The sequence below is a fragment of the Acomys russatus genome, chromosome 13 (assembly GCF_903995435.1).
Source record: "Acomys russatus chromosome 13, mAcoRus1.1, whole genome shotgun sequence".
Taxonomy (NCBI): Eukaryota; Metazoa; Chordata; class Mammalia; order Rodentia; family Muridae; genus Acomys; species Acomys russatus.
Genome location: NC_067149.1, coordinates 51865117 through 51875126, shown reverse-complemented (window position 1 = coordinate 51875126; position 10010 = coordinate 51865117). Strand labels below are relative to the sequence as shown.

Genomic DNA, 10010 nt, shown 5'->3' with positions numbered 1-10010 from the left:
ACAATAGGCGGTCCAGTTGCTAGGGTGATAGGCTGCTGACCAACATCATCAAGGCCCCATCACCAATCCTCAGAAGGGCAGAGGCTCTAATGCCCAATTTCTCCATGGGACAAAAGGGACAGAAGAGACCTGTACTGTATGGTGAAAGTGTTGTGGACAGTTAGGGTTCTGACTTAGAGTGTGCTAACATCTTGGTCTAACCACATTGACCCTCCTCAACAAGGATGCATAGGTAACACCTTATCACAAGGCAGACATGCTATTTCTAATGAGTGTTAACATGATAAAATGTTAATTGTTGTTGTTGGGGAAATTTTGTATTTTTTTAATCAACGGACATATCTAACAACTTAAAGTTGAAAGATGATTTTTTTTCTTCTAAGATCATGCATAAAACAGTTTCATCCTCACTATTTCTATCCAACACCATGCATATCAAAAGAATAAAACTGACTGTTTAAATATAAATTTGTTCATTTATAGTAGGTTAATTTTTGTGAGAATGTCAAAATAATTCAATAGGTAAAAAACTACTTTAATAGACAATAGAGTATCCAAGTGTTCATAAACCCAAATGTAAGGACAAGAACTATATACATTTCTCATGAGCGTTGAGCAACACTGAGCAAAGTAGCAATTTTTTTTCTTTTTAATATGGAACATTTCACAAATCTGTGTGTCATCCTTGCACAGGGCCCATGATAATCTTCTCCGTATCGGTCCAGTTTTAGTATGTGTTGCTGAAGCAAGCACTAGGCAATGCACGTGACACAAAAGCACAAATGACAAAAGGAAAAATAGGTATCTTGTGATTTAAATGGCATCATCAATAAAATAAAACTTAAATGTTTATAAACTATATAATCTGATATAGGTCTAGCATCCCGAATATACAAAAACACTAATAATTTTATAATGAAAAACCAATTAACATAATCTTTAAATAAATGAAGGATTTAACTAGACAACGTTCTGAAGAAGTCAGAGAAATGATCAATCACACAGAAGCATGTGTTCTGCATCATTATTCATTGAGGAAATGCAAATTAAAACAATAATGGAATACCACTTCATATCACAGCAGATCTCAAGACACCAACAGAACATTAGTTGTTTTGCATAGCTTGGTAACTGGGCATAGCAACAATTTTCAGAGTTTATTCAAGTCTTTGCTTTTTTTTGTGTTGCCTCACTTTGCAGTGCTTGGGAGCGAACCTTGGGACTTGTATGTTTTAGAGAGGCATTCCACCACTGAGCTCTATGCCCAGCTGGGTCCAGGATTTCTAGTTGGAACAATAAAACTGTTTTGAAGATATATTGCAGGGAACAGCTGCAAAAAAAAAAAAAAAAATCTATGGTGGCACCCAAAGCTACTGAACTGAATGGCTATGTTCTGGATTTTGGTATTTTGGTATTTTGGTATTTTGGTATTTTGCATGGACTAGATCCCATGCAGCTCAGGCTGACCTGGAACTCATTAAATACTGGAGGAAGATGACCTCCAACCCCCAATCCTCCTGCCGCTGCCTCCCAAATGCTGTGTGGACCACCATGCCTAGATTGAGCCAGGGTGAGCTTTAAAGTATGAGAATTAAATCTCAATTTTAAATGTACATGGTATGTTTGAAGGGAAAACAAAAACAAAAACAAAAAACACTGTGTCTCTGGAATTAAACAGAACCAATGAATGGCTGCCCCATGAAAATGACTGTGTGCCCTGTGCCAATATGAGCCTCGGTAAAAAGTGGTGTTTCTATAATTCAGTAGGGAGGGAGGAATGGAGAGAAGATGGAGCCTCAGGGGAACAGTGAAGTGAGTGTACAGCTGAGCCACTGGGGTGACAGAAGGGCATCCAGGCCCAGCTTAGACGTTGGTTCTTTGTTCCAGTCTGTGCCTCAGAGAAGGTGCCTTTCATAGCCTTCTCCTGCTCCCTGATGCCCCAAAGCATGTTCTGTAGTGAGTACTGACCACAACTCTTTCCTCCAAGCAAGAGGAGCATGCGGTCCACCAGATATCAATGCAGCAACGTGTCCACCATCAGCATCGCTCATCAATGGTTAGATTTATAGCACAGGAAGAAGCATTCACACTATTACCAGAACTGAAAGAACCTGAGAAGGCTCCTGACAACCAGACATGGGCCATGCTTATCTCACGTTGTGCACTGGGAAACTCATTTCCTCCCACTGCCCATAAGGCATTAGACCCTTGAGCTCTGCATTCTCAACAGCGTAGTGAAAAGAGATGCTGAACACTACAACATAAACATATGCATTCATTCATAATGCATTCAGGTGTTTTTTAATTATTCATAGTTCCTGAAAGTCATCTGACCTATCATGCATATATATTCAAGCAATATTTATATGAGAACCACAGCCCCAGTGTACACAATTCCAGCTCATTGGTGTTCCCGTCTATGCAATTAAAATGAAATGAGTTGGGGCTGCAGAGATGGCTCCGTGGTTAAGAGCACTTCCTGTTCTTCCAGAGGAAGCTACTTTGATTCCCACCACCCACATCAGGCAGTTCACAGCCACCTGTGACTCCTGCCCCTCCAGGAGGCTCAGAGGACTCTGGCACCTACACTCACATGCGCATACACACATATCTGTCATTAAAATTATAAAAATTGTTTTAAAAAATCAAATGAGCCATTGGTCAATAAAAGTTATATGTGATTTCTATAAAGTTATCCACTGTATATTGTTCTAGAGTAAGGGGGGAAGTTGCATTTGGTTTGCCGAAGCTGACAGAACACAGAAAACGAGCTCTGTGATGGAGGTGTCAGTGACAATTAGTCTTTTAAGACCAAATTTATCATTTTCCCAAATAATTGGTGTTCTTGGACTTTCTCTTAGTGTAGAGGAGGAAAAAGAAAAACAGACCTGCACCTCTTCTATTTAAGTCTTTCTCTCCCCCCGCCCTAACCCCTCCCTCTCTCTCCCTCTTAATGCTAGTATTCTGGGCTCAAAAACACCACATTCTTCTGTTTTGGTGTTTGCATAAATTTGCATGTTAACATGAATGGTTGCAACTTAAAGAATGTAAAATATAATGAAATATGAATTTATATCCAGGATGAAGAAAAGACACATTGAAAAACAACAGATTTTCACTCTTGTTGATTTTTTTCCCCCAGAAATCAGATTTAGGAAAGACATAAACACACAATCTTGATTTAAAAGCAGGGCGGCACTCAAAGACAGGTACTGCCAAGGAGGGCCCCCCTCCACCTCCCTACACACACACACACACACACACACACACACACACACCATGCACATTTACAAATCACAACAATTCCTTAAGCTCAGGGAGCATGCTTAACATCGCCTTCCTCCTGCCGCCCACCCAGAAGAAGGAAATGCACGAAACATCATGTAAGTAGCTCAAGCAAATACAGGCACGCATTTGCCTCTGTGGACCTGAAGGACCACTTTCTGCTTTATCCTTTGATTTCCCAAGTGCATTCTGAGGACTGTGGCATAATGAATGGTTAAGTGCAGAGGCAAAGGTGAGAACTCCTGGCATAGGCGCATTTATTGGCTGTGCGACGTCTGGCCACGGACATAATCTTTAGATGTAGATTTTCTTTATGAGCTCTCCTGTCCATATCATTTTTTACCAGCCTCAAAGATTTATCATGAGAATAACTGTGAATACAGTGCACTTACAACAATGTTGGGGAACAAGGATCCAGGAAGGGTCAGGCACCATGTAGTGGTAGATGGTACTTAGGGTCCACAGGGCCCAGTTTTGCAATGGGTTCTCTCTTCTCCAACATGCCCTCCCATTCTGCCCACATAGTACCACAAGGACCTCAGTGGATCTAGTTACCGTGAAGGCTGTTCCCCCAGGGACTCTGGCTACAGGATCATGGGAGACATCAAGCTCTCAGTCCATCCTGTCCGCAGTCACTCCTTTTCACAGCCAGCTTCCCATCACTAGGGTTCCCAAACAGCACAACACCAGGCACTAACAAACATCAGAAAGAGCTATGAGCACAGCCTCTCACCTCATCATCCTCCGGTGAGTTGGAATCCAGTTTCTGAACCACTGACTTGCCGCTCTCCTTTAACAGTTTCTCTCGTACTTTCGTTTCATACTCTGGCCGGGAGTGTTCCTACACCAGAGAGTCAGGAAACAGAGTTAGTAAACAGGACGGAGGGTGACCTGGGTATGTGGGTCAGAACCAGACACCACAAGTACATCAAACTGGGTTGAGGAATGGACGCTATCAGATACAGGAATTGCCACATGAGACAGTTACAGGGAGTCTATACCAAGACAACATTGCAAGGAGAGATGAGACACGGGACACTTACTGTCACACTGAGAACCAAACCTGGGAACGTTCCTGGGGTTGGTGCCGGTGTTGAGAAAGGAGAGAGAAGATGTTAACTGGAAAGCTGATACCGCCGAGAAGCTACATATTTTGCAAAACAGTAAGACAAAGGCAGGAGATCTGTGCTGCCCCCTCCTAACCATGTCGCTGTACCTCAAGCTCACCTTCAAGGAGCCCAGTCTCTGCTAGAAAGAGTTGTGCCCACAGCTGGGTTTTTGAGGAAGCCACAATGCCTTCTGTTCCGTACTTCTGCAGGCTAAAATGGTAGCCAGTAAACACTGAAGTCTCAAGGTGGTCATGGGGGGGAATCTTAAAATTCATGGCCTGGACCTGTCTGTGCAGCATAGGTGAGCAAGTCACCCATGGGTGAACGCGGCATGCAAACACACAAGAGACGTCATTAAGCTACTCTGCCAATCCACCCTGGATTAGCAATCACCAGGCTCCCAACAAATGGAGCACTGCCAAATGAAATCACTACATACATTGGACTAGGAAGATGCACAGCTTACTTCGAAGGGGACTTAGCAGTAGGCAGTAGACCTCTCGGAAGGCCTTCCCGCGCTGGCTAGCTTCAAGATGAATTCCTAAGGTGTGAGGATGCTGTGTTCTTTGTTTTCTGATGACCCCTAAGCACAGATTAGGGTGCGGGGGGGGGGGGGGTCCTGCAATTCAGATAGCACATAATTCCTTGCTACCACCTATATGTCAGAGACACTAGAGACCAACTTGCTAGACACCTTACTAGTCTCTGGCTTTTCTGGAAAATGGTAGCATTGGAGAAACTACTCCGGTGATTAAAGAGTATAAAATATCGTGGTGGGTGATGGCACTTAAGTGCTTTTTCAGGCTCCCCGCCATCACACGAGACCCACCCCTTCCAGGAGCCCTTCTCTAACTGCCGCAGTGTACCCCACCACCAGCCAAGCTCTTCACCAAATCACCCGAGCTCTGTACCTTGCATAACACATTTTGCCCTTTTCCTGTGTCTGGACCCTTGCAAGCATCTCGCTCTCTTCTGAAGGACTGGCTGCCTGTTTTAGATTCTCTTGTCTCTCACAGTGATTGGCAGCTCTGAGTGCCAGAAAGGTCTCTACAAGGACAATGATACAAGCTGAGGTCTGAAAAGCTGACAGAAGGCCCCATTTCTATACAATGAAAACCACTGAGGCTATTTAAGGCTCGATGTGATAGATGAGCAGGAAAAGAAAGATGGATAGGCAACACTTTCATACTCCCGGAATACCAGGGGCTTTGCATGATTAAAAACAGAGAGAGAGAGAATGTTGTGATAATGACCCCACATCAAGGCACTAGAGGTCTAGCGGTGCCTCTCTACAACAAAGATACCCTGGATGGACCCAAAGGCATCCTTCAGTTAATCCATTGGTGCTGTCCACAGGGACACTCACCCTATACTGACCATCTAGGTTGGCCCTAGGGATTGACTGCTCACCCACCCCCTGAACCTCATAAGAAAACAAACTCCACTGTTTGTCTATTTGTATCCCAATTCACATGCTGGGCCTGCACCAGCCTGTTTATTCCACTCCTACATGTAGCAGGGAAAGAAGACAAATGGGCTGTGGCCTGTGTGCGCATCAGCTCCATCCTCACCCCTGAGCAGGTGAGTGCTTCCTGGAGAAGACCACAGGGGGAAGAGCATCTTGAGAGGATCCCTACCTAGAAGAAGGCATCTGGTTAAAGCACAGAACATTGCTGGACTTCTAGGACACCTCCTTTCCTCTCCCCAACACTCTACTAATACCCACATGCCTCCTGCCACTCATTGGAATGTAAGTTAAACATGCTCCAATATGCAGTAACTTGTATAAAGCCGAGGATTTCTATGCCAGTCACACATACGTTACCTAGCTGTCCTCCACTCCTTCCCAGGAGACACAAGTAAACAATCAATGCCAACCCTGATCTGGCTACCAAATGGTACCGGTTCCTTTGTCTCTCATTGGCTCCACATCCCTGTCTCCTCCAGTCATCAGGCCTTTCTAAGCATCTTGCCATTTCTGATCTACATCCATAGCTTCCCAGATCAAGATCATGATTGCTGGCTCCTTCCTTGGGATGCCTTATTCCCTCGTTGCCCATTAAAATCCAGCAAGTCTTCCAACCCCAGATTTTTCCTTACAAGGTTTGTGTCTGGTGAAAGTAAATGCAACCCACCCAGGGCCTGGGCATACCAAGCAAGCGCCTTACTACTGAGCTATATACAAGCACTTTTTAAAATCATATTTTAAAATAGGATTTTCTCTTCCTAGCTTACCCAGATGAAAGTTCTTTGTAATACTCTCCCTTCTACTCTAAATATTTACAGACCAGGCAATGCCCTGTTGAATGCAACCCTTTAGGGCTCAGGGATTAAGTTCCGTATTCTATACTTAAGTTAGAAAATAGTCCATGATTAAGGTCCTGAATGGAAATTTTCAGTGCACTCCAAAATAATGTGTTGGAGACAAAGCTGAGTCTGATTTCCCTTCGCTTCATTCACACTGGCCCCAGGCAGCACACGTGTGAGGCACAGGATCCACCCCACATGGAAACCCCACTGGTAACATTTTCTATGCCATAGGCAAACCCAACCTTGGCCAGGTCCCACTCAGCCCGCACAGAAGCTCCTCACTCATGTATCACCCAGAAAGTTGCCATGGCTCATTGGGTTAATCAGGAGAACAGAAAACACAGCTATAGACAAGGAAACTGCAGTCGAAGCCCACTCCTACCAGGAGCCTAGAGCAAGGATCTCCAAGATACTGAGTCATGGCTGATGCTTTTCTGTGTGTGAACAGGACTGCATGTTGTCTCTGGTGGAGAGCCAGCTTGCCCATGGCTCACGTAGGCTTTGTGTGGCTGAGTGTTTCTTCTCCTCTCCTTCAGAGCCATCTCAGCTCCTGGCATTAGGAGTGTTCTTATACCCACTTCCCTGTACTCAACCACATCCTCCTTCTCCCTCCTTCCATCCCTCCCTCTCCCTCTCCTATTCCTTATCTATGCTTGGGCAGCAAGTGATTCTAATAGGCTAAGTATGTCCTAACTGGATCTCCCACTGGTAACCTAACTTCTACAGTTCTCTCCCTTAGGAACACGTCAGTTGTTGATCTCTAAGAAAAAAATGGCACAATCCATATGCATAGTCTTCCATCACTGCAGAGCTGTTGGTGGGACTGGTCCCAGATCTGGTGCTTAGCTGGAAGGATTGGACCGAGCTGGGTTCATTTGTTCATATCCATTCATGAAGTGCAGTAGGACAGGGCACATACTATTCAAAACCCCTTTTTTATTTTAAAATTTCTTTTAATTGTATATGTATAGGTCTTTTGCCTACACATGCACCTGTGTATCGCTTCCATGAATGGTGCCCTTGGAGGCCAGAAGAAAACATTAGCTTCCCAAGAACTAGTGTTATTGCTGGTTGTCAGCTGCCCTGTGGGTGATGACAATCTAACTCAGGTCCTCAGGAAGAGTAGCTGGTGCTCTTAAACACTGAGGCATTTCCCTGGACCTTGAAAGCCCATTTCAGACAGGGAAAAGCTACATTAGCATACTTCTCCCTTCAGAGCACTTAATCAGCTTGCCCTGAATTGGGAGTTTCCATTCCAGAAGCATGCAGCCCCTGCCACTTCTCAGACCATCTGCTCAAAGGCAAGTTGACTAATTATAGCATTAAAGATATGAAATGATAACATACTGCAGATTTGGGGGCAACATGGGCTTGCAAACAAGATTAAATTGGGAATTTCACTGATTTTTCTGCTTAAAATATCAGGGCCACGGAGTAAGAGTCCAAGGCAAAGCATGCTGATGACCATAGGACTGTGGGGAGAAGAATTGCTCTACAGCAGCCACCATAACACCCGTGGCTTGGCCTGCATGTGAGTTCTCACACCATGGAATGGTCCCTGGACCTTCTAGATATAGTCACCCACTGTCACCCAAAGCACTCACAGTGCTAGGAGTCGCTTATAGTCACCTTTGTCCTTTAGCCCATCAGTATTAGCAACCCTTATAAAGTCAACTCATCAGAATCATCAGAACCATGGCTAATGCGCTAACTCTCAAAAGAGCCATAAAGGAAGGCTCACTTTAACATACCTTAAACATCATCAACCCACAAAAATTAGACTCGGAAGGAATCTCCCCTCCGCCCTCAGCTCATTTCCTCAATTTGTGCAGTCTACTGAATCCTGACAAAGGGACGTACTGGGTCTTCCTTTGCTGGCCGCCCCAGCAGCCTTCATCTCTACTTCCCATACCTCCCCACCTTGGCCTTCTCTGAGCTCATAGGCATTCTTCCAATCTTACACGCCCCACTTCTAAACCAATGACTCATTCTTCTGTCTTCTTGGTCTCAAGGTTACTTGCTGCCACTTGTTTGTGAATCTTGGTCCATCCTACTTCTTCCAGAGTAGGCTTCTGGGCTCCCTTATCTCCTCCAACCCCTACACCTTAACAACTCAAAGGAAGAGGAAGCATTTGAACTCCCCCTTGGGGCTTATACACCACGACACAGCCAACCAGGCATGAGAGACCCAGCCAGTGACAGCTGATGGGCCAGTGACAGCTGATGAGCCAGTGACAGCTGATGCTGATGAGCCAACTTTATGCAACCGGCTCACTTCAGATCATCTAGTTCTAGGATGAGAGGACACTGGGGGCCCAGGGAAGTGCGCAGAGGACTCACTTCTTCCTCTTCTATCCCAGTCAGGTCCCAGAAGTAGCCCAGCCGCATCTGGAGCCTCTTCCAATTTTCCAGAAACATGGTAGCTTAAAAAGAAGGAAAAACATTCCATTATGTTTTGAGGAGCAGATTCTGGCTAGCCTTCTGACTTACCAGGACAGGTGGGACACATACTTACAGACACACTGATGACAAGAAATGAAAGAAATTTGGAAGGATAAAGAAAATCAAACTGGAGGGAAGTTATAGTTTGGATTAAAAGGACCCCCCCCCAACAGCTACATGGTAAAGACTCAGTTGCCAGTTGATGAGCTTTGGGGAGGTGAATGGATCATGGCGGCTCAGGTCCCATCAATTACTCCATTGATGGGTTCATGGTGATACAGCCTATTGAATGGTGGTAGAAACTTAGGAGATGGCATCTAGTTGGAGGAAATGGGTCCCAACACTTTGTCCCCAGCTTCCCTCCTCCCGTTTCTCCTTGTTTGCTGGTCCCCCTGAGACGAAAGCCCCCACCACACACTCATATGCCATGACATTCTCCTTTCCTTCAGGTCCAAAGCAATGGAGTCAGCCAACCGTGGGCCCTCACCTCCGAAACCAGGAGCCCAGACAAATGCCCTCTCCTTGAGGTTGAATGGAAAGCTGACTCACACAGAGGTGTGTGCTTCTTTAATAAGCCTCATCCTGCCTGAGCGGATTATCCCTTCCTGAAGCTTAGTCATCACCCTCACTTCTCCCCCACCCAACTTACATAAGCCTTGCTCTCACTTTCTTACAAGCCGCTCCTGCTTTGAGCACGCACCAGTCAACTTGTAATTTTTCAGAAACCACCGATCCACACTGAAACATACAGTGAACAAAACCTTTCAACACTGTTAAGCTGTTTGTCATTCAAGGCCCAAGGTGATCACGGCCCTAGGAACAGCACAAGCAAGAGCTGTGGGCATCCAGGAAAGAGAGCTAGTT

The 10010-nt window shown here is 45.2% G+C and overlaps 1 protein-coding gene and 1 non-coding gene across 2 annotated transcripts in view; both read right to left on the bottom strand.

The window, feature by feature from the left end:
• Nucleotides 1–648: 648 nt before the first annotated feature.
• LOC127197825 (U6 spliceosomal RNA) lies at nt 649–750 on the bottom strand. Its single transcript, XR_007831781.1, has one exon. It is a non-coding gene; the product is annotated as a U6 spliceosomal RNA (small nuclear RNA).
• A 3086-nt stretch (nt 751–3836) lies between these two features.
• LOC127197685 (anoctamin-2) overlaps nt 3837–10010 on the bottom strand; it is a 185622-nt gene continuing 179448 nt past the window's right edge. Inside the window, exons 13-15 of the mRNA XM_051155656.1 lie at nt 9045–9127; nt 4019–4126; nt 3837–3869 (exon numbers count right to left, since the gene is read on the bottom strand). Coding sequence (XP_051011613.1) covers nt 3837–3869; nt 4019–4126; nt 9045–9127 — 224 coding nt within the window. The remainder of the gene's footprint in view (nt 3870–4018; nt 4127–9044; nt 9128–10010) is intronic.